This window comes from Schistocerca americana, chromosome 7 (genome assembly GCF_021461395.2).
Source record: "Schistocerca americana isolate TAMUIC-IGC-003095 chromosome 7, iqSchAmer2.1, whole genome shotgun sequence".
NCBI lineage: Eukaryota > Metazoa > Arthropoda > Insecta > Orthoptera > Acrididae > Schistocerca > Schistocerca americana.
In genome coordinates, this window is record NC_060125.1 from 72,527,333 (window position 1) to 72,552,972 (window position 25,640).

The 25,640-nt window shown below is 46.9% G+C and overlaps 1 protein-coding gene across 1 annotated transcript in view; it reads left to right on the top strand.

The window, feature by feature from the left end:
* The first annotated feature begins 485 nt into the window (after positions 1 to 485).
* LOC124622718 (odorant receptor Or2-like) overlaps positions 486 to 25,640 on the top strand; it is a 56,278-nt gene continuing 31,123 nt past the window's right edge. The window contains exons 1-4 of the mRNA XM_047148509.1: positions 486 to 1,315; positions 8,733 to 8,832; positions 9,216 to 9,320; positions 23,513 to 23,668. Coding sequence (XP_047004465.1) covers positions 486 to 1,315; positions 8,733 to 8,832; positions 9,216 to 9,320; positions 23,513 to 23,668 — 1,191 coding nt within the window. The remainder of the gene's footprint in view (positions 1,316 to 8,732; positions 8,833 to 9,215; positions 9,321 to 23,512; positions 23,669 to 25,640) is intronic.

Consider the following 25,640-nt stretch of genomic DNA (forward strand, 5'->3'; position numbering starts at 1 on the left):
ACCGTTAAGAATGACATGTTGTGTTCTTTCTTCTAGGAAATCCTGAATCCAATCACAAACCTGGTCCGATATTCCGTAAGCTCGTATTTTTTTCACTAAACGTAAGTGCGGAACCGTATCAAATGCCTTCCTGAAGTCCAGGAATACGGCATCAATCTGCTCGTCAGTGTCTACGGCACTGTGAATTTCTTGGGCAAATAGGGCGAGCTGAGTTTCACATGATCTCTGTTTGCTACAATGAGCTATCTACTTCTACATCTCACGCGATTTTTGATGAGTGAAACTCACAGTTACACTGCATGTCTTTGTTCATTCATGGATCAAAATTCTGCACTACTTGGGGACTATTTCCAGAGCACTGTTACTGGTGTCATAGTGGACATGTACTCTGGATAAGGTTATACACTATAGCAGTTTTCAACTGCACATGAAGAGCGACTCGGACCGCGTCTCTCCTTCCCCCCCGGCAGGCCCAGCGGCCGGCGATGGCAGCCGCCACCCCCTGGTCGAAGTCGGCGCTGCGGCTGAACGCGCGCGTGCTCGCCGTGGGCGGTCTGTGGCGGCCGCCCGGCCTGCGCGGCCGCGCGCTCTCCACCTGCTGGTCGCTGTACGCCTGCTGGGCGCTGTGCACGCAGCTCAGCTTCCTGGCGGCGCAGGCGCGCGCGCTCTTCCACTTCTGGGGCGACGTGGGCAAGGTCACGCACGACGTCTGCCTCATGGTCACCGTCGTGCTCGGCCTCATCAAGTCCTACGTCTTCTGCCGGCGCAAGGTCGACTTCTTCCGCATCGTCAACAAGATCGACTCGGCCAGGTCCGAGCAGAGCAAGTGGGCCGACCCGGAAGTAATGTCCATCCTTAGCGCGTCGTACAAGTCGGCGCGCAACGTCACCCTGTACATGACGCTGCTGGGCGGTTCGTCGCCCGCCGTCTGGGCCGTCACGCCGACCGTCATGAGGAGGCTGCACGTGGGCCCCCCTGAGCGGGAGCTGCCGGCCACCGCGTGGTACTCCAGCCGCGACACGGAGAGCCCGTTGTACGAGCTGCTCTGCGTCCTGCAGCTGTTCAGCATGCAGTACAGCTTCTTCGCCGCCGTCTGCCTCGACTTGTTCTTCGTCTCCATCATTATCCACATCGCTGCCCAACTGCAGGTTCTTGGCGTCAGATTGCGTCGCATCGGCGAACTTTACGACAAACGATCCACCAGCTCGAGAAATTGTCCTATATTCCGACGACAAGTTCAGGTCGGATTTTCCGAAGAGGAAAACCAGTGGGTGGATTTGTGCACCTGCATTCGGGACCATCACGCTATAATAGAGTGAGTATGTAATTTAAAACTTACAAATAAATCAGTCATATGTTTTTAAATTATAAACGGTTTCGGCTTTGCATCCGTCATTAGATCCGTGAGAGGAAAATAAGAAAAATGGTTCAAATGGCTCTGAGCACTATGGGACTCAACTGCTGAGGTCATTAGTCCCCTAGAACTTAGAACTAGTTAAACCTAACTAACCTAAGGACATCACAAACATCCATGCCCGAGGCAGGGTTCGAACCTGCGACCGTAGCGGTCTTGCGGTTCCAGACTGCAGCGCCTTTAACCGCACGGCCACTTCGGCCGGCGAAAATAAGAAAAGGGGATGCGGTTTATGCGGGCATAATATGAACAGTTGGTGCTATTTTGTGCACGATTAACTAGTTGTCAGGACACTGCAGGCTCATTATGAGACGGAGGTGCCACGGGAACATCATCTGAACCATTGCAACATGACGCGGTCCAATCCTGCCTAGTCGTCGAATATGGCGTGTCCAGCAAACCTGCTTTCTCGGACCGCCGGATAACAATTCAAACAAATAGTATTAATGAGTTTTATTACGAAAAGTAATTCACTATACTTAACAATGAGTAATGCACATATGTGTAACTCCCTTACAAATGAGGACGAGGGACAGACTAGCAAGCTGGGTAGGAGAGACTGACACAGACTGACTGACTGGCGAGCTCATTGCGCCCCTTAAATGCACGTCAACAGGCAACCTATCCTCTCTTCCACCAGAGGGAGACACCAAAGCTGCGTTTGCCACAGCGGTGCCACCGCCAGAAACGGTGGGCGTCTGCTTCACACTACGCGCTGCGGCACGCTCTTCAAAACAGCAGTTTTTACCTCGGCTCAACCTCCTCCCCTCAAACTGGACACGCGCCCGAACTCAGAGACTTCACCTGGCTCAAATGGACTCGACGATTCCTACCGGTCTGTTCATGTCTGACTAACAGGTTAACTAGCCCCAACACACGGAGCACAGTGCATGGACGTATAAAGCGGGCTGTGAACTTCCCTACTCGGCCCCCCATCCTTCCTCGACCCTGAACATTCTTAATCCCCCGGTTTTCCCTGATAAGGACGCCTATTGCGGTTGTACCGCACGGCTTGACGACCATGGGCAGCCGCGTTACTGCGACGAGCTCGATTCCAGTTCCTTCTAATTAACCCCGGGGATACCCGCTCAGGGAGTAAGTCTTGGGTGCGCCACAAGTTAGACAAAGGCGAATTGATAGGATACGCCAATAAGAGAGAGGCCGGAGTAGTCTTCAATGCCTCATGAACCGCAGTGTTAAACGCAAAATTAATCCAGGGCAAGTTAGTATCCCACTTACTCGGTTTGACTTGATGGTAAATTATTAAAGCTGATTCTAGGTTGTGATTCACGCGTTCAGCAAAGGACCCCTGAGGGTAATACGGTGTTGTGTTTATGTGCTTGATGCCATTCCCGAAACAAAAGGCCTTAAACTTATCTGACACAAAAGCAGGGGCGTTATCACTAACCACGCTCTGCTACCAGTAATGAACCGTGATTTCTTTTCAAAGAATATTCTTAAGAATTTATTTTATTTACTAGTGATTTATCAAGAACATTAACACATTTAATCACACTATGTAAGCATGGAAGTAGTTGCCAGGGAGTAACTGATGAAATCATAACCAAATTCCTTTTAACAAATGGAAATTTTGTTCACTTTAATAGTGCCTGAAAGCATTTTTTATGAGAAACAGATTTAAAATTATAATCAGAAAGCGCCCTCTAAATATGAAAGTTACAATTTATTCAGAGGCAGAAAGAAACAAGTTTTGACACGGCCTTAGTTACGACCGTTCACAACAACCTCTGAAAGGCTACACTCGTACAAATCTGCAACTCACAAGATAACTTTAAACTAAGAGTTTTAACAACTTGCACAAGCACACAAACTATGCACCTCCCGTAGGAGGGATGGAAATGGTACAAAACACTAACAATTAAAATATTAACCTGGCCACCGAAGGTGCAACTTGATTTTAACTTCTAAGAAAAGTCTTACGGTGAAAGAATGGCAACATTTTATACTAAAATGATCCTTTAAATAAAAGTCCATGAAATGCAATCTTATATAAAATTTTACAAGGTTGGCCAAACAATAGTTAAGATGCTCTACAGTACACAGATACCGCCTATCAAGAACAAAGGCTATAAATCAAAGTTTCCAAAGATCAAAACATATTTCAGGTACTAGGCCGTTACACTCCAAGCAATAGATTCGTTAACACTCCACATCCGACAAACATGACAGAGGCAGCTACTAACGTACGGTAGATTGATAGGGAGATTACCGAACAACTCGAACCGCAGGTTGCTCTAACCCGCCCCTACTCCACAAGGGAAAAACGGACCACCCAATTTATAAACAACCACCTTCTCGCGGGTGGGCAAACGGAGTAGAATGGAGGGACGACCCCAAAGCAAAATGGCTGGTGACCTCACCAAGAAAACAAGTAGAATTTAACAAGAGTAAATCAAATAACATATCACCAATCACTTAACTTCTAATAAAATGCGTTTTCTCGAGAAGGCGTGGCGCAGCACCCCCGAATCGCTCTCCCGAACCGTCCGCTGCTAGCAGCTTCAAAGGACGCAGGAAGGCGCGCCGATCTCCCGTCTCACGGCGTCGCAGCTCACACCGGCCAGACTGATGTCGTGGGTTGACTCCTCTTGCTCTCCTATAGACCGCAAAGTCACTACCCCTCGCTATACACCGCGGGCCACTGGACTCACGTGGCAACGTCACATGCTCCGACGCTCAAGAGGGACAAGTCATCTTGTGTCTCAGTGCGTGACCGACCAACCGATCGATCCAACCGCCAATGACCATTGCCTGAGCTAACTCGAGCAGACTGGCGGCCTAACGCGCAGACTGAGATGCAGGAACTAAACCCCGACCGGGGTGGAAAGACTCTCATTTTGCTGGCTTTAAAGTTTGATCCGAACGACGGACATACTAGCACTCCGAACGACAGACAGACACTAACTGCCTAACAAATGCGGACGAGAGACAGACTAGAAAGCTGTGGACGAGAGACTGGCCCAGACTGACTGACTGGCGAGCTCATTGCACCCCTTAAATGCACGTCAACAGGCAACATTTCCCCTTTCCCACCAGAGGGAGACACCAAAGCTGCGATTGCCACAGCGGCGCCACCACCAGAAACGAAGGGTGACTGCTTCACACTACGCGCTGCGGCGCGCTCTTTAAAACAGCAATTTTATACCACGGCTCAATCACGAAAAGTAATTCACAATACTTAACAATGAGTAATACATAGATCTGTCGCAAGCAATGCGCCACAGACAAAATAAGTAACGTTCTTCGGTATAACATGTCCAAGTTTGAGCTACATAGAATGTACGAGCAAAGTAATGAGCTGTGACGCTTCTATTCAGGTCGTTGGACTTGAAGATTCCCGTGGAACTGAACCGCGGCCAGTCGGGCGCGGCTCTTACGTCCTCTTCCCACAGATACCGCTGCTATCGCGTTGTCGTCCTGAAGAGGGGCCAGTCAGTGTGCGATTGGCTGACGTCTTCTTCGCAACCCTCTCTGCCCTCTCGTTTCCCGTCTTGCGTGCCGGCGCTTGACTTTACGCCTTTAACAGACCCTATGTTCGCGGTGCTGCTACAACAATGGAAATGAAGTTACTTGTAAGGAAAAGTTTTTAAAACGAAAAGTTGGTTTTGTTTTAGGATACTTGCTTTGCTCTGTCTCGTGCTGTCCGTGACAAATTCACACTGACACGCATACACACACAGTATTTAGCCACACCTTTTCACATTTCCTTGCAGTAAGTAAACACTGAATGTCGATATAAACAATGCGGCTATGCTACACATCACACTTGCCACGTCTCGATCTTTTAGTAACGATGCATTGCGTTACAAAGTTTTTATTTCCACGGTTGCGTAGTGAATGTAAGTAGACACTGCTACTGCAGTTGTGTTCGCACGTTGACAGTATACACGTAATGCGGATCGAAATGTTACACGAAAGATAAAGACTGAAATATGTGCTACATAATTAAAGTTTCTGCCAGTTACTGGCATATGTGACAGAGCTCCTATTCTTACTACCAAGTGAATATATATAATAAAGAGCAAAATTGATATTAGTAAAGAGAGTGCTACTAATTGTTCTTGCTCCAAGACCATAGCCTATACTTCCCCATTGTCCAGGAAATGTTCCCTTAGCACTTCCGTATGATGACTGGCCCACTGTGATTTGAAAACTAAAATAAGTTGTGGCCGAATTCAAAAGACTGAATGCTTGCATATGAGGGTTGTTCAATAAGTTATGCTACACTTTTTTCCTCGGCCAATGAAAAATTGAGGAATTTCGTGTAGCACATCGTGGAATATGCTTGCTTCAACCCCAAGTTTTCGTAAAGTTCCGACAGGTGGAGGCGCTGTACATAGATTTGAAAATGGCGTCTGTAACGCAGCTGCATTACAAGCAGAGAGCTGTCATTGAGTTTCCTTTGGTGGAAAACTGGAGCATAACAGATATTCATAGGCACTTGCACAATGTCTACGGAGTCCTGGCAGTGAACACATGGGCAATGAGTCTTTGGGCGAAGCGTTTGTCATCTTCGCAACAAGGTCTCGCAGTCCAGTCCGATAACTCACGTGCTGGCTGGCCGTACACAGCTGCCACTCCTGCAGTGGTGAAACGTGTGGACACTCTCATTCGAGTCCCTCCCGGTAAGGTAGTGTAACGCTGTCACATTGAACGGAGTAGTGTTTAAATATAGGGTTTTGTAGGCAAAAGAGTTAGGAATAGTTCCGTGTACTGGAATCCTGATTAAAACCATCCTGCTTTCAGGAAAAAAGGTGTTGCGTTCCTTATTTAACGCATCTCGTATTATACCCACATACGTCGACAATTAAAAATCATAGTTTCAGTTCACGATCCAAAATGGGTATAGTGGAGAAGCATAGCTATTTCAATATTTTTTACAGCATGAACACGAACCTGTCACACACAAACACAGGAAAAATGTAAATGTGTACCATAAATAAAGAAGACACACAGAGAATACCTACACGTAACGTGAAGTGACTAACAAAAAGTGTGATACTCGGATAAGCAGCGGTGGCGCTGCTTATAGAAGCAAATATTTTCCACGAGTTTCTTGATAACTGGGTGACCATCCTCTATGGCCGAGCGGTTCTAGGCGCTTCAGTCCGCAATCGCGCTGCTGCTACGGTCGTAGTTTGACTCCTGCCTCGGGCATGGATGTGTGTGATGTCCCTGATGACCTCAGATGTTGAGTCCCATAGCGCTTAGAGCCTTTTTTTTATACCTGGGTTCACATCTTTTGTGAAATTTTTAAATGAAATTATTCCACTTACGGCTGTTAAAACTATTTACTGCGATTGAAATTTCGAAATGTTGTCATTTTCAAACATTGTGATCCAATAACTATGCCTACTACATGAAATTTAAATTGGATTGTTTACGTAATTGTTTCACCGGCTCCATAACGTAATTGGTATATGGAATAGCTAATAAATTCACAACACCTCATGCATCTATTCATACAGAGCATGGCACAGCTTTATATTACTGAGTTGACTTCAACATCCCACATTGCTTGAAAGTGACATGTAGTCAACGAAGTGTCTGTTGTGAATTTACAACGAACCTTTGTCTTCTGCGAACCCATTCCTCAGTGACTTTCGTATGTCTCGTGAACAAGTCGAAAGTCTGCGGAAGCTATCTCAACCGAAAACATTAACTACCTCCAACCATATTTTGCAAAGATTATTTCGTGCACGATGTAGAAGATTCGCTCTAAAACAGGTTGCACAACGTTCATACAGTCCCAGTCTCTTCCCATACAACTTCCATATTTTTCGAACCCTGAAGAAAGATATTCGTGGGGTCGATTTACTTAGGACGAAGAGGTTCACGCCTGGATACAATAATGGTTCCGAACGAAAACCGCAAACATTTTTCAGTGGAGGCAGTGACCGTCTTCTCTTACAGTCAGTTAACTGTGTCAACAGTTACGGCGACTACTTACTTTTTTCTATCTTTCTCGTCTTCATTGGACTACTTCTTACGTTATATAAATTGAACTACATTTTACATAAAAATATTCATGTGAGAGTATTTACAGGGAGTTTTAAAGGAAGGGTAACACGTTCCTACAGGAGAAAGCACCGGCCAAAATTAGAAAGTAAGTTCCTATAATGACAGGTCCGGAATCCAATACCCGTTACCGATATAGGCTAGATTGTCCTCGTATTCCCATCTGTTACACAGAAACAGACACTATTGCCAAAGATGCATGTGGTTACCAAGCAACCGATTTCACCCTTCAGCGATTCATCACAGCGAATCACTCACTCTTTTACAACTGCGTTCCTCCATTCGGCCAGCGTCTCATGCATTGGTCACAAGTTACTGTAACGTCTGCACATTACTGGAGGTTAGGTATACATTAATTGCATCCAGTTTTCTACGGCTCGTGCGACGGTGCTCATCGAAACATTTCACGGGTGATGGATTGGTGACGGAGGTTCGGAAGCATGCTCTCCCGTTCACCGGATCCGAATCGGTAGGACCTGTGGCTATGTGGTAGTTAAAGGAGTTGATGTGTGCATAAACCATCGATCATGTGTAGACGTTAAGGGAGCGCATGACTACTGTGTATGATGCTATACGAATGGACGCTGGTGTGGGTCATCGTGAAGATGAATTGACAGGTTGGAGTAATGCATACCTGTCTGATACACGAGAAGTTTTGAAAGTGTAATGTACTCCTGCAGGAGATAATGATACTCAAACTACGTGCGACAGATTAGTTCATAGTAGATTCTTGCTTGCGTCTATTTCATTTTACACTGCTGTTTAACCTACCACAACACTTAACCTTTCGGTTCCGTCTCACATTTCTCACACTTGATCGCCATGGTACGTGCAGAGAATTACAAGCTGCCAGCTGCCCATGCGAGAAAGAGCCGTCTTGAGAGGACATCCATCTTGTGTCCGACAGGGACGCCGTAGCGTCCAACACAGAGATGCAGCCCGTTCCCTTTTTGAGAGGACTCGTTGGTGTTGACGTCCATGTTCATGTTCTAGAATTTCTGACAATGGGCTTGTTCCTCCTTTCCACTCTCAGATCTCATAATGGCTGTAAGTACGAAACCACTTATCAATACAGATAAATACAAACTTTACGAGGACTGCAAACTCTACAATTTATGTAAATATTCACGGCACGCTGTCCTCCAAATGTCAAAGCTCCCTGACGTCACACAGCTTTTAAAGTTACCATTTTGAGCACTGTAGTCTAATGCACACAGCACGTTACATCTGCAGCTGAAGTTCGCTACACTGAATTTCTTGTTATCTTATCTTGTTACAGGCTAGTCAAGGAACTAGAAGGTTTGCTGAACATGATTATACTGTTCCAGTTCTTGGGCGCTACAGTTGTTATATGCGTGACGTTGTTCCAGAGTTCAACGGTACGTTTTGTGACTAGTTTCAAGAATTAAGAAATTCGTTCAGTCATCAAGATGTTTCATTCTAAAATATTTCGGAAGTAAAGACGTTTGCTTAATGAACTTCATTTCCATTCGTATTTTCTGTGTTTAGTAAGTGGATAATGTCTCATCTTTGAAATACCAATCAATCACTCTTCTCGTGACTGAGATATGTAAAACATTGGACTTCATTGTGTATATTACATCCGACCCTTATTGCAAAATATACTTACGAAATAAGCTAAATTCCTGTTATTCATTTATGAATGGCTTCCACTTCTGCAATTCTTTCTTAGTGCCATATTAGTAGTGTTAAATGTTTAACTCACTGAATGTAATACTTTTATTTTCATTAACTTTTACAGAATACTGGCAATGTAATGACATTATTGAAACTCCAGGCGTACCTGATGGTTATTATATACGAAATATTCATCTACTGCTGGTACGCTGATGACATACTATATCAGGTAAACCAGACATGGCTTCACCGGAAACTGTGAGTCACAATGGTTTCTGTTACTTATTTCAGTGTATGTAATGAATGTCTTAAGAAGTCTATATTAGTGTTGTGCCATACTGAATTTGTATGGGTAGTATGTCCATCTACGTCACCTCTGGGCGACTTTACATCTTTTTTTTGATTATATATTTTTCTATGTGATGTTGAACAGCTTTCATGAATTGTTGAAAATGCGTTATATAACACAGGACTGTAATACTTCATTACCCTAAAACTTGTTTTTGGTCTGCACTGGGGCCACCTTGGAATAGTAACTGCATTTGTCGATCGTGTATCGTGTAAATGCAACGCGCAACTATAAATTTCAAATACTCCATTTCTGCAACGTGTGTAGAAGATTTAATCCTACAGCTCAGTCTTTTTTCTGATGGAAGAGGTGATAATTGTTTCCCTTTCTTTTCTTTAGTGCCATCGGTCTTCTCTCAGGTACGACGCCACACACGTCAACATCCTCATCGTCTCAGGAAAGCACTTAGGACCAACAATTTCAATAATTTGATGCACATAGCCCAATGCCAGTGAACCCTACTGTTTTTGCTTCCGTAACTTTTAGTGACGTGTAAATTATTCTCAGCTGTCCTCTACCCGGTCCCTTATTCAAGTCAATGTTCTTCAGATAATCCGTTCCTCGCTGATTCTGCTGAGGATCTCCTCATTTATTATTTCACCTGTAGCCCACTGGCACCTGACTCGTTAAAGAAAAGAACTCCATGAACACAACAACTTGAAACCTGTGCACAAAGAAGTTAATGTGTTACTTATTTTACTTTAAGCAAGTATAATCTGCATGGTTTAAGAGGTAAAACCGGAATTGTGTCGGTTTTATTAGTTAAGTGTTGTTCACATAAAAACTCATAATAAATTAAAACATTCATTACTTTTCCGGGTTGTAAGCGAGAAAAGTGTGGAAAAGGTTAGAAATTTAACGTAGGATAGAAGTTGCTAAGTAGTGTCGTTATTAAACACTGGATGTGTATAGTCTGGGAAATATGTGCTGAGTTGAAAGTAAAGCTAGTTTTTCATGCATGTCATTGTTTATGACGTCATACTTCCTAAAGGTTGTGTCGTACAATGACATAATTTTTCACCTACATATATACACAGGGTGGTCCATTGATAGTGACTGGGCCAAACATCTCATGAAGTGAGCATCAAACGAAAAAACTACAAAGCACGAAACTTGTCTAGCTTGAAGGGGGAAACCAGATGGCGCTATGGTTGGCCTCTTAGATGGCGCTGCCATAGTTCAATCGGATATCAACTGCATTTTTTAATATAGGAACCCACATTTTTTATTACATATTTGTGTAGTACGTAGAGAAATATGAATGTTTTATTTGGACCACTTTCTTCGCTTTGTGACAGATGGCGCTGTAATAATCACAAACGTATAGCTCACTATTTTAGACGAACAGTTGGTAACACGTAGGTTCTTTAAATTAAAATACAGAACGTAGGTACGTCTGAATATTTTATTAAGGCTGTACCAATGTGGTACATGTACCTTTGTGAACTTATCATTTCTGAGAACGCATGCTGTTACTGGGTGTTTACGTGTAAATACCACATTAATGCAATAAATACTCAAAATGATTTCCCTCAACCTTAATACTTTTGGCAATACGTGTAACGACATTCCTCTCAACAGCGAGTAGTCCGCCTTCCTTAATGTCCGCACATGCATTGACACTGCGCTGACGCATGTTGTCAGGCGTTGTCGGTGGATCACGATAGCAAATATCGTTCAACTTTCCCCAAAGAAAGATATCCGGGGACTTTTTTTTTTTTGTGGTTTTAGGGCGCACAACTTCAATGGTCATTAGCGCCCTGACTACTCTAAGAATGCACCGCGAGGCACAAGTCGACCACAACAACTAAAAGGGAAAACACGATAAAAGACAGACTGACAGGCATAGGATTAAAAAACAGCATCATCAAATGTCCTTAGCGAGGTTTGTCAAATTGATAAAACGAAGAACACGAGCAGCTGCTCGTGAGTCATCCGCTAAAATGGCATCGAAAGTATTTGGCAGGTTAAGATCGAGGCGCAGTGTGTTAAGATCTGGACAGGACATTAAAATGTGTCTAACCGTCAGCAAGTGCCCACATGGGCAGAACGGCGCCGGCGCAGCCGTCAGCAGATGGCGATGGCTGAACCGGCAGTGTCCAATTCTTAATCGGGCTAAAACGACCTCCTCCCGCCGAGAAGGCGTGGGGAGGACGTCCAAGCCACGGGAAGAGGTTTTAAGGCCCGAAGCTTGTTGTCGGTAAGTGCAGCCCAATCGGCATGCCACAGCGATAAGATGCGCCGACAAATGACCCTGCTAAAATCGGACGAAGGGACACAACAAGAAGCTGTCCGAGGCTGGAGTACCGCAGCGTTGGCCGCGGCATCTGCAGCTTCGTTCCCAGGGATACCGACATGGCCAGGAACCCACATAAAGCTAACTGGAGAACCGACGTCCACCAGCTGCTGAAGAGAGCGTTGGATCCAGTGTACGAAAGGGTGAACCGGGTACGGATCACTGAGGCTCTGGATGGCGCTCAGGGAATCTGAGCAGATGACATAAGCAGAATGTCGGTGGCGGCAGATGTAAAGAACAGCCTGGTAGAGGGCAAAGAGCTCAGCTGTGAAGACAATGGCCATGGAGCCGGTATTTGAAACTTTGTGCCTCGACAATAAAGGAACACCCGACCCCGTCATTGGTCTTAGAGCCATCTGTATAAATGAAAGTCGTGTTGATGAACTTCGAACGAAGTTCCAAAAAACGGGAGTGGTAGACCGAACCGGGGGTGACCTCTTTTGGGAGCGAGCTGAGGTCAAGGTGAACGCGGACCTGAGCCTGGAGCCAAGGTGGAGTGCGGCTCTCGCCCACTCGAAAGGTTGCAGGGAGTGAAAAATTGAAGGAGGCGACGAAAGCGAACTCCAGGGGGTAGCAGGGCAGAGACATACAACCCGTATTGACGGTCAAGAGAGTCGTCAAAAAAGGAACGATAAGACGGATGGTCGGGCATTGACAGTAGCCGACAGGCATACCGACAAAGCAGTATATCGCGCCGGTAGGTGAGTGGCAATTCGCCAGCGTCAGCATGAAGACTCTCTACGGGACTGGTATAAAATGCTCCGATCGCAAGTCGTAAACCCCGATGTTGTATGGAGTTGAGGCGGCGTAAGATGGATGGCCGTGCAGAGGAGTATACGAAGCTCCCTTAATCCAGCTTGGAGCGGACGATCGACCGATATAGACGAAGTAGGACGGTTCGATCCGCTCCCCACGACATACCACTGAGAACACGGAGGACATTTAAAGAACGGGTACAACGGGCGGCCAAATATGACACATGTGGAGACCAGCTAAGTTTCCTGTCAAATGTAAGGCCTAAAAATTTGGTTGTCTCCACGATTGGGAGAGCAACGGGACCGAGTCGTAAGGACGGTGGGAGAAACTCTTTGTAGCGCCAGAAGTTAATACAGACCGTCTTCTCGGCAGAAAAACGGAAGCCATTGGCGACACTCCAGGAGTAAAGACGGTCAAGAGAACGCTGAAGACAGCGCTCCAGGACACGTGTACACTGCGCGCTGCAATAGATGGTAAAATCGTCCACGAAAAGGGAGCCTGGTACATCAGCTGGGAGGAAATCCATTATTGGATTGATCGCGATGGCGAAGAGAGCGACGCTCAAAACTGAGCCCTGTGGCACCCCATTCTCCTGGCGAAAGGTGTCGGACAGGACAGAACCCACACGTACCGTGAACTGTCGATCCATTAAAAAGGAACGAATAAAAAGAGGGAGGCGACCGCGAAGGCCCCATGTATGCATGGTGCGGAGAATGCCCGGCCTCCAATAGGTGTCGTAAGCCTTCTCCAAATCAAAGAACACAGCCGCGGTCGGGCGCTTCCGCAAGAAGTTATTCATAATGAAGGTCGACAAGGTAACCAGATGGTCAACAGCAGAGCGGCGCCTACGAAATCCACATTGTACATTGGTAAGTAGGCGTCGAGACTCGAGCAGCCAAACCAATCGAGAGTTAACCATTCGCTCCATCACTTTACAGACACAACTGGTAAGCGAGATAGGTCGATAACTGGAAGGCAAGTGCTTGTCCTTCCCCGGCTTAGGAATCGGGATAACAATAGACTCGCGCCAGCATGCGGGAACATGTCCCTCAATCCAGATACGATTGTATGTACGAAGAAGAAAACCTTTACCTGCAGGAGAAAGGTTCTTCAGCATCCGAATATGAATAGAATTTGGCCCTGGAGCGGAGGACCGTGATCGGCCAAGTGCGTTTTCGAGTTCCCGCATGGTGAATGGGGCATTATAACTTTCACAATTCGAGGAGCGGAAGTTAGGTGGCCTAGCCTCCTCTGCCTGTTTGCGGGGGAGGAAGGCAGGGTGGTAATGAGCGGAGCTCGAAACCTCTGCGAAAAACCGGCCGAAGGCATTGGAGACAGCCTCAGGGGCCACAAGGACGTCATTCGCGACCTTCAAGCCAGAAACTGGTGAGTGGACCTTAGTGCCAGATAGCCGGCGCAGGCTACCCCAGACAACAGAAGAAGGAGTAAAACTGTTGAAGGTGCTTCTGAAAGCAGCCCAGCTGGCTTTCTTGCTTTCTTTGATAATACGACGACACTGAGCACGTAATCGTTTATAATTGATACAATTCGCCACTGTAGGGTGGCGTTTAAATGTGCGTAAAGCACGTCGACAGCATGTAAAGCGTCTCTACATGCTGCGGTCCACCAGCATGCTGCGGTACGCGACGTGGAGAAGAAGGAGGGTGAGGGATGGAATGTTCAGCAGCAGCGAGAATGACTCCCGTGAGGTGTGCGACCTGACGATCGCAGCTTGTAAAGGTTTGATCCTGAAAGGTCGCCCTGGAAGAGAAGAGCCCCCAGTTTGCCTTGGAGATGGTCCAATTAGAGAAGCACGGAGAGGGGGTATGCTGCAGGAGATGGATAACACACGGGAAGTGGTCGCTCGAATATGTATCAGAAAGTGCATACCACTCAAACCGGCGTGCAAGTTGGGGAGTACATATAGAGAGGTCTAAATGGGAATAGGTGTGAGATGTGTCCGAAAGAAAAGTAGGGGCGCCAGTATTGAGGCAGACAAGATCGAGCTGGTTGAAAAGGTCTGCTAACAAGGAGCCTCTCGGGCAGGATGCTGGAGAGCCCCAAAGGGGATGGTGGGCATTGAAGTCTCCAGTTAACAAAAATGGTGCAGGTAGCTGAGCAATAAGTTGCATCACGTCTGCCCTGGTAACGGCAGATGACGATGGAGTGTAAACGGTACAAAAGGAAAACGTAAAAGTGGGGAGAGTAATGCGGATGGCAACTGCCTGCAGGCCGGTGTGCAACGTGATGGGATCGTAGTAAATATCATCCCGGACCAGCAACATAACCCCTCTATGAGCTGGGATACCTACCACAGGGGGTAGGTCAAAACGCACAGAGGTGTAGTGTGCCAAGGCAATTTGATCACATGGGCGTAGCTTCGTTTCCTGGAGGGCTACGACGAGCGGACGGTGCAAGCGGAGCAGCAACTTCAAGTCCTCTCGGTTGGAGCGAATGCTGCGAATATTCCAGTGAATAAGTGCCATCGTAAGAAAAGGAAGATGAGAGAAGTGGTCACCTCGAAGGCCGCTTAGGGCCTGGCTTCGAGCGAGCACTGCCGCCGCTATCAGTAGGCGGACAGTCATCGTTCATTGGGTCTATAGGGTCATCGGCCATCTCGGGAGGATGGCCGGGAGGGGGAGCTTCCTCCGCCGGTGAACGGCCAGATGTGCGGCCAGGCGAAACGGATGACGGCCTGGGGCGGCAACCGCTAGGTGGCGCAGGAGAAGAAATGCGCCGTGGCGGAGAAGGAGAACTGTGCTTCCTATGCGCCTGTTTGGAAGGACGTTTAGTGGAAGTACCGGTCGAAGGCTGGGAGGTCGAGGTACGGAGGAAGTCTGCACGGGATGGTTCCTTCTTGAAGGCCCGTGCATCTGACTTCGATGTCTTCGTCTTAGCAGAAGCTGAGGAAGGGGCTGGTGTCTGTGGGTTGATGGGAGGAAGAGGAGACGTCGACCGCGCGATCTTAGCACTGGCCGAACGGACGACCGTGGTGCTGAAGGTCAGATCGCATGTCTGGGTTGCTACCTCCCGGGTAGTCCGAGGAGAGGCGAGGACAGTACTGTATTTCCCAGCTGGGAGCAGCGTGGGCTTCCTACTAGCCAATAGCTTGCGAGCAGCCGAGGTGGACACTTTCTCTTTGACCCGAATTTCTTGGGTACAGCGTTCTTCCTTATAGACAGGACAGTCGCGGGAGGATGCGGCATGGTCACCCTGACAGTTCACACAACGAGGAGACGGAGGTGGACAGTCACCCTCATGGGCATCCCTGCCAGGAGTGACACATTTAGCCGCATTGGAACAAGACTGTCGAGTGTGATTGAAACGCTGACACTGGTAGCAGCGCGTAGGTGTCGGGACATAGGGGCGAACAGAAATAACCTCGTAGCCCGCCTTGATGCGCGATGGCAGCTTAACACTATCGAAGGTCAAGAAAAGTGTCCGGGTCGGTACAAGGTCATTGTTGACCTTTTTCATGACCCTATGGACAGCCGTCACGCCCTGCTCAGCGAGGAAAGATTGAAGCTCCTCGTCAGTCAATCCGGGGAGGGAGCTAGTATAGACTACACCACGAGACGAATTCAAAGTTCGGTGGGCCTCCACCCGGACAGGGAACGTGTACAGGAGGGTGGCCCGAAGCAGTTTTTGTACCTGAAAGGCACTCTCAGTTTCTAGTAATAAGGTGCCGTTACGCAACCTGGTACAAGATTTGACAGATCCGGCTATGGCATCTACGCCCTTCTGAATAACGAAAGGGTTGACAGAGGAAAAATCCTTTCCGTCCTCAGATCGAGAAACTACGAGGAACTGTGGGGCAGGCGGTAGTACTTTTGTCACTGTTGGCTGGTCACGTTTCCGTTTTTGGGTCGAAGTCGAGAGAGATGGAGTAGAATCCATTGCGGAGGAATCCCCCATGATTGCCAGCGTCTCCGATGGCGCGCTCCTTCCTTGTGGGGACCCTCTCAGAGGGCACTCCCGCCTTAGGCGAATGTTTACACCTCAGGTCACACCTCCCGAGAAACAGACGGAGGGACCAATCGGCATGGTCAGAAGGTATCAGCTCAGGCAATCACTCCTCCCCGGGCCTGGCCTTTACCAGGGGGTACGCGCGTGCCTTACATGTCTACCCAGGGCGGGGACTTACGCGTTACCCCGTCACCGGCTACGCGTGCGAACGCGTGGGTGGGCCTTCAGGCACGCACAGGGAGGAAGGAAGAAGAGGAAAAAGAAGAGAGAGAGGGAGAAAGAGGACAGACTGTCTCAAACGCCGAGGCGGAGACCAGAGAAGGCAAGGAGAAGAAGGCAATGAGAAAGCAAGGAGAAGAAGGCAATGAGAAGGCAAGGAGAAGAAGGCAATGAGAAGGCAAGGAGAAAAAGGCAATGAGAAGGCAAGGAGAAAAAGGCAATGAGAAGGCAAGGAGAAAAAGGCAATGAGAAGGCAAGGAGAAAAAGGCAATGAGAAGGCAAGGAGAAAAAGGCAATGAGAAGGCAAGGAGAAGTCAAGGGAAAGAGTAAGGAAGACAGTGAGGTGGAGAAGAGCAAAGAAAGGAACCAACAAAAGGAAGGAAGAAACGAGAAGTGAAAAACCAAAAAGACCACGATTATAGGTCGTGGAACCGTCCGTCTCCGGACGCAGGCGCTAACTCCCCCCGTGAGGGGGATGGACTCCTTTTAGTCGCCTCTTACGACAGGCAGGAATACCGCGGGCCTAGTCTAATCCTCGGACCCGCAGGGGATGTATATATCCGGGGACGTCAGATCCGGTGAACGTGCGGGCCATGGTATGGTGCTTCGACGACCAGTCCACCTGTCATGAAATATGCTATTCAGTACCGCTTCAACTGCACGCGAGCTGTGTGCCGGACCTCCATCGCCATTCTGTCATGCAGTGAAACATCTTGTAGTAACATCGGTAACACATTATGTTGGAAATCAGCATACATTACACCATTTAGATTGCTATCGATAAAATGGGCGCCAATTATCCCTCCTTCCATAATGCTGCACCATACATTAACCCGCCAAGGTCGCTGATGTTCCACTTGTCGCAGCCATCATGGATTTTCCGTTGCCCAATAGTACATATTACGCCGCTTTACGTTACCGCTGTTGGTGAATGACGCTTCGTCGCCAAATAGCACGTGTGCAAAATATCTGTCATCGTCCCGTAATTTCTCTTGTGCTCAGTGGCAGAACTGTACACGACGTTCAAAGTCTTTGCCATGCAATTCCTGGTGCATAAAAATATGGTACGGGTGCAATCGATGTTGATGTAGCATTCTCAACACCGACGTTTTTGAGATTCCCGACTTTCGCGCAATTTGTCTGCTACTTATGTGCGAATTAGTCGCGACACCAGCTAAAACACCTACTTGGTCATCACCATTTCATTCAGGTCGTGGTTGACGTTTCACATGTGGCTGAACACTTCATGTTTCATCAAATAACGTAACTATCCGGCGAACGGTCAGGACACTTGGATGATGTCGTCCAGGATACCGAGCAGCATGCACAGCACACGCCCGATGGGCATTTCGATCACAATGAGCACAATATCGACCTTTCCCGCAATTGGTAAACGGTCCATTTTAACACAGGCAGTGTATTACGAAGCAAATACCGTCCGCACTGTCAGAATGTTACGTGATACCACGTACTTATACGTTTGTGACTATTACATCGCCATCTATCACAAAGCCAAAAAAGTGGTCCAACTAAAACATTGATACTTCTTTACGTACTACACGAATATGTAATAAAAATGGGGGTTCCTATTTAAAAATAAAGCGCAGTTGATATCCGTTTGACCTATGACAGTGCCATCTAGCGGTCCAAGCATAGTGCCATCGGTTTCCCCCTTCAAGCTAGACGAGTTTCGTTCTTTGTAGTTTTTTCGTTTGATGCTTATTTCGTGAGATATTTGGCCCGGTCACTATCAATGGACCACCCTGCATAAGGGTAACAGTAACGAACTTATAAATTAAAACGTCATGGCGAGTGATGAGGCCTTGGTGCATGAACTGCGAATTTGTGGTATGCGGTAACAGGTTTTCCTTCAATGAAATGAAATGATCGTACGGCATTGTTGGCCGGGAGACCCCATGCGGGGTGTTCGGCCGCCGGAAGTCCTTTTTTGCTGACGCCACTTCGGCGACTTGCGAGTGAATGAGTATGAAATGATGATGAAAGACACACAACACCCAGTCATCTCGAGGCAGGGAAAATTCCTGACCCCGCCGGGAATAGAACCCGGGACCCCGTGCGCTGGGGGCGAGAACGCTACCGCAAGACCACGAGCTGCGGACGTTTCCTTTAATGATTTTCTTGGACTGATGAGTTGTCAATGAGAACATTTTCTTTAAGGTTTGAAATTACTCGCTACGTTTGTAGGAATTCGATAAATGGTCCCGTTTTTATGTACTGGTTGGCTATAGTGTGGGTAGTTTTCTATTTGTTAGTTATGGTCCCTCAGAAAACGCAAGGTGTGGTATAAGATAACGGGACTGATGCTGTCACGGCCGCGGTGGTCTCGCGGTTCTAGGCGCGCAGTCCGGAACCGTGCGGCTGTTACGGTCGCAGGTTCGAATCCTGCCTCGGGCATGGATGTGTGTGATGTCCTTAGGTTAGTTAGGTTTAAGTAGTTCTAAGTTCTAGGGGTCTAATGACCACAGCAGTTGAGTCCCATAGTGCTCAGAGCCATTTTTTTGATGCTGTCAGAGATAAGCGCACTAATAGACCAACGAATTATTCTGAAGTTTCACACCAAACTTGGAAAAACTGCTACTGAAATCTATTTCTCATTAAAGTAAGATTCTGGTGAAGACTGTTTATCATGTACACGAGCTTTTGGATGGTTCAGGCATTTCCAAGATAGTTGGAAAGGTGCTGAAGATGACTGATTCCGGGATGCCCTTTAACAGAAAATAACAAACGACGATATTAAACAGGTCGGTAATCTGGCTAGATCAAAGCATCGGTTGAGCACTCGATCTATTTGCCCGCCCGGTTGGTTAGCCCAGCGGTCTTACGCACTGCCTTCACGGCCGGGAAGTCCTGTCCGTCCCCGGCACGAATCCGCCCGGCGGATTAGTGGCGAGTTCCTGTGTGCACGCCAGTCTGTGGTTGGTTTTTAATGCGGTTTTCCATCTGCCTCGACGAATACGGGCTGATTCCCCTTACTCCACCTCAGTTACACTATTTCGACGATTGCTGCAAAACACTATCTCCACGTACGCCTACACCATAATTACTCTACCACGCAGACATTGGGGTTACACTTGTCTGGTGTCAGACGTTCCCGGGGCAGCGGCGGGAGGGAGGCCGAACCGCACTATAACCATGGATTCGGTGTGGGGCGGCGATGGGGTGAGTGGACTGCTATGGCCTGTGTGGGCTTGTGAACCACTGAGGTCTACGGCAGGGAAGAAGCTTAACCGTCGTTTTAAGGTCCCCAGTTCCATACAATACAGTCCTATCGATTGCTGAGACTATAGGAATTGACAAAGAATGTGTAAGGGAAGCTTTAGGCAACCAGTTTAACATGAGATAAGTTTCTGCCAAACTGGTGCCGACAATTCTCATCTTCAAACAAATGAACCTCATAAAAATGTTTGTAGTGACACTTTGAGTAGCATGCAGAAAGTGCTCCAAATTACTTTCAAGGAGTTGTAACATGTTATTGTGGTTGGCAGAAGAGCCAACACCGTGTTACTAGAGGAAACCGAAAAGCCCGCGTTTTAGCTCACGCAGGCTTGCGTGAGGTCTGGAACAGGACAAGGAAATTAGAATTTAGAAAAAACGGATATAGCTGGTGGAATACTTAACTTTAATCCATTAATGGTGGACGTCGCTCTTGACGGTACATGATTCACAGTATCAATAGTAACTGGTAATGGTGCCTTGCTAGGTCGTAGCAAATGACGTAGCTGAAGGCTATGCTAACTATCGTCTCGGCAAATGAGAACGTATTTGTCAGTGAACCATCGCTAGCAAAGTCGGCTGTACAACTGGGGCGAGTGCTAGGAAGTCTCTCTAGACCCGCCGTGTGGCGGCGCTCGGTCTGCAATCACTGATAGTGGTGACACGCGGGTCCGACGTATACTAACGGACCTCGGCCGATTTAAAGGCTACCACCTAGCAAGTGTGGTGTCTGGCGGTGACACCACACATGTGACGCCTCTTGATTTGTTATCTGTGATCCAGAAAGCAAGCCGAGATCCACGCACAGGTAGAGGCCAGCTTCACCAGGTGCGAGAAAATCTAGAATAAGCAAACGAAAATTCAAAGCGGAGATGATGATTTTTCTCGATATTCATGGAATTGCGTATCTTCACTAGGTTCCTGACTTACCATTAATCAACATTACTTACTCGATGTTCTTGCTCGGCTGCGTGAGAAAATAAGAAAAAGGACGACCGGAATTTCGAAAGAACAAGTCATCCGTTCTGTGGTGTCACCGCCAGACACCACACTTGCTAGGTGGTAGTTTTAAATCGGCCGCGGTCCATTAGTACATGTCGGACCCGCGTGTCGCCACTGTCAGTGATCGCAGACCGAGCGCCACCACAAGGCAGGTCTCGAGATACGGACTAGCAGTCGCGCCAGTTGTACGGAGGACTTTGCTAGCGACTACACGGACGAAGACTCGCTCATTTGCAGAGCAGCTAGTTAGCATAGCCTTCAGCTAAGTCAATGGCTACGACCTAGCAAGGCGCCATTAGCCTTACATTGCATTTATCTAGAGAGAGTCTCACTTGTATCATCAAGAACGCTGTATAAAAATGATGGATTAAAGTTAAGTATTCCAGCAGCTACGTACTTTTCTTTATAGCATTCATTACGTATCCTGTTTCAGACCTCACGCCACCCTGCGTGAGTTATCGCGTGCATCTTGGCCGCCTCTTTCTATTAGTGTACGTAGTGTTGGCAAGTCTGCCGACACTACAAGTTCTCCATCGAGAAAACGCACCAGCTCGTTACGCATTGGCTATTAAGAGCTTTCTGACGAACTACACCATTCTAGTGTTACACCGACTATCTTATTCGCCTCACCTAGGACGATGAGATTTACGGTGCGAGAGGTCGCAGTCTAGTAATTGACACAAAGTTATCCAGTAAAACAGAAGTGATACGTGGCGTTGCCCATAGTAATGTTATAGGCTATTTGCTGTTCCTTGGCTATACAAACTATCAGCGATCTTAGGTTGTTTACAGATGATGCTGTCGTTTAGTGTCTAAGAAAGTCATCAGAATATCAAAACAAATTACAAAATGAATTAGAAAAACTATTTCTGTGGTGCGAAAATTGGCAACTTACCCCAATTAACAGAAGCGTCAGTTCATTCACAAGAGGGCTCATAGTGTATACGTTGAACTTCGGTTGCACGATAAATCAGTTACATTTGAAGGTCGTAAATTCAACTAAATATCTAGGAATTACAACTACGAACAACTAAAATTGGAAGGAACACATAGAAAATGTTTTGCAGAAGGCGAAGCAAAGACTGCGTTTTATTGACAGAAGACATAGATGAACCGGATCTGCTAAAAAGACTGCCTGCAGTACCCTTCTCCGTTCTCTTTTGGAATACTGCTGCTCGGCATAGGATCCTTAACAGATAGGATTAACGGAGTACGTCGAAAAATTTCAAAAAGGGCAGAACGGTTTGTATTATTGAGGAATAGGGAGGAGACTGTGACGAACTTGATACAGGATTTGCAGTGAACATCATTAAAAGAAAGCCGTTTCCATGTGATTCTTCAATTTCTCCAGGCGTATTTTATGACGAAATAAATCTCGGGTGAACAGCCTGGTATGAGTGTCCATAGGACGCTATATTTCGGCAATCGACCACGTTGCCATCATGAGGTGCGTACTGATCATGGCAATGTGGTCGATTGCCGAAATATTGCGTCCTATTCACACTCATACCAGGCTGTTCACCCGAGATTTATTTCGTCAAGGCGTTTCTAGTTGCGGCGAGACCCTTTCATGAAAATTTAATCACCAACTTTCTCCTGCAAACGCGAAAATATTTTACTGACGCAGGCCTACGTAGGGAGAAACGATCATCGTAATAAACTAGGAGAAATCAGAGCTCGCTCAGAAAGATATAGGTGTTCTTTAGTCCGCACGATGTTCGAGAGTGGAATAGTAGGGAATAATTGTGAAGGTGATTCTATGAATCTCTGCCAGGCACTTAAGTGTGTTTTGCTGATATTCATGTAGATGTAGGTTGAGGTATATCTATTGCCCAAGGTCAGATCTACGTTAAACGGAACAAGCTACCCATCCCTCGAAGCAGCGAAAGGAAACGCAGCACGTGTCAGCAAAGAGCTAACTGAAGAAGACTCGCAGCACTGTTTGCAGCAACAAAAAATTCGTACGGAGCGTTGTAAGGACAGATGAGGGAATCATACTTACGGTGACAGTAAATAAATATGTCTATTCTCGAAGTAACTGTTTTGCAGCAATAGTCTCATTATTTTGTAGCCACTCTTCCTACAGATATTTTTTTTATTAGACTTAGTGGTTGAAATGGCTCTGAGCACTATGGGACATAATATCTGTGGTCATCAGTCCCCTAGAACTTAGAACTACTTAAACCTAACTAACCTAAGGACATCACACATATCCATGCCCGAGGCAGGATTCGAACCTGCGACCGTAGCGGTCACGCGGTTCCAGACTGAAGCGCCTAGAACCGCACGGCCACACCGGCCGGCTTTGACTTAGTGTGTTGAGTTTTTATGTATGATTATACATCTTAACGATCAGATTGTGACATGAGTGTAAATTTGGTCCATACTTGTATGAAATACTATGAATAAAATTTATCCTACCCCTTGAATTAATTAGGCAGGCAACTGAGTACAGTTCACTGATAGAACGTTTTGGCCACGTTGTAACATAGATCAGTCCACAAAATTGCTTGTATCCCCAGTAGCAGCGGCTGCAGTTGTAGCTGCCAGCACTTCTTCTTGTGCTCACGGTGGGTGCGCTGTCTGCTTGGTGCCGCAGAGCTCCCAGCTGGCAGTGGGCGCCTACTCGTGCAGCTGGCTGCAGTCCACGCCCAGGCTGAGACGGGCCCTCGTGCTGGTGCTATGCAGGGCGCAGAGGCCGATGGGGCTCACCGCCGGCAAGTTCTACCACATCTCCCGCGCCACCTTTGTACGGGTAAGTGCTGCGCACCCATCTGTCTTACGTGTTGTTGTCCATGTACCTTGAAAAAGCTTTTAACTCCTAAATACTCCAGAAAAAAGAAAGTTGTATATTAGAATTCATGATCTCAGTCTTCGTTATTTCAGTCATTACTTTTCCAGTGTATAGACTGAGCAGTGTTGGCGAGAGGCAACATCCGGTGTTACATTCTGTCTTACTCCTTCTTGATCTTCAATTCTTACTGTTCCATCTTCCTTATTGCACATGTTGTACACTATCCGCCCTTCCCTATAGAATACTCCTGATTTTATCAGACTTTGTAACACATAGCAGCATTTTACCCAGTCGAACGTCTTTTGGAAGGTGACGGACATTATAAGGGTCTTATGATATTTCTCTTAAGATATTTCTCCCATTGTCAAGTGTAGATTCAGACATATCCGTCTCATCCACTTACCTTTACTAAAACGTTCTTGTACTCGTCGCCAAACAAAGTGAATGCAGCTACAGTGATAGCATTCGGTTAATCGCAAACGGAGGACGTGTACTTTAAAATCAACGAGCTCGAAATACATTTTTCGTTTGATATGAGAGTTGGAACAAATAGTGGCAACTATTTACTCACATCTCCGCAAAACTGTTCTCTGCTGTATTGGAAATCGCTATGTCAATGCTGAGCTGGGAAGGAAGGGAATTAGAATTAATGGAAGAAAGCTTACCAACTTGAGATTTGCTGATGATATTGCCTTAGTGGCCAAAGACTTCGCAGAGCTCCAAAACTTAGTTACAGATCTTGATTCGGAATGTCAACTGGTTGGCTTGAACATGAACCTTTCCAAAACAAAAGTAATGTCCAACAAATGGGTCCCAGCTGGAGGTGTGAAAGTCAAGGACAGTCTGTTAGAAGAGGTCAGTGAATATGTCTACCTTGGCCAGATTATAATTATGAAGGGCGACATAAGGCCAGAAATCTATCGACGCATCAAGCTTGGCTGACAAGCATTTGGGATGAATTCAACAGTATTCAGATCAAAAATGCCAGTAAATCTGAAGAAAGTAGTATTTGCTCAATGCATTCTTCCTGTGAAGGCGTATGGCTGCGAGACATGGACACTCAACTCATTTACAAAAGGGAAACTTAGGACAGCACAGAGAGCCATGGAGATATCAATGTTGCGCTATACAAGAAAGGATAGGAAAAGGGCAGATGACATCCGGTTTGTGACGAAGGTTAATGACATCTTAGAGACAGTAGGTTCCTTGAAATGGCTGGCCGCGGTGGCCGTGCGGTTCTAGGCGCTCCAGTCCGGAGCCGCGCTACTGCTCTGGTCGCAGGTTCGAATCCTGTCTCGGGCATGGATGTGTGTGATGTCCTTACGTTAGCTAGGTTTAAGTACTTCTAAGTTCTAGGGGACTGATGACCACAGCAGCTGAGTCCCATAGTGCTCAGAGCCATTTGAACCATTTGAACCTTGAAATGGCAGTGGGCTTGTCACCTCGCAAGAAGAAAAGACAACAGATGGACGAAGCTAGTACTGGAGTGGAGTCCGAGAGAGCACCGAATGCCTAGGGTAAGACCACCAGACAGATGGGACAAAGACATCAAGAAGATCGCTGGTAACACTTTGCAGAGAGATGCCCAAGACCGTCCCACTTGGAGAAGACTGCTGAAAGCCTACCTGAATCCACGACTCGAAGAGGTCACATCATTAAATGATTGAATTGGCTGATGATGATGATGATCATGATGATGATGATGATGATGATGATTTATTCACAACCAATACAAAAGAGTTACATGTTTGCAACTGTTACTGTCCTTCAAAGTAGTTACCAGCGTTGTGTAGAACCCGTTGTCAGCGATGTGGAAGGCGTAGTATACCGTTAGCAGAGATTGTTCTGTTGATTGCGCGAATGGAGCAATCTACTGCCTGTCGAATCTCTGGAACAGTTCTGAAGAGAATGCCACGAAGTGGTTCCTTCATAT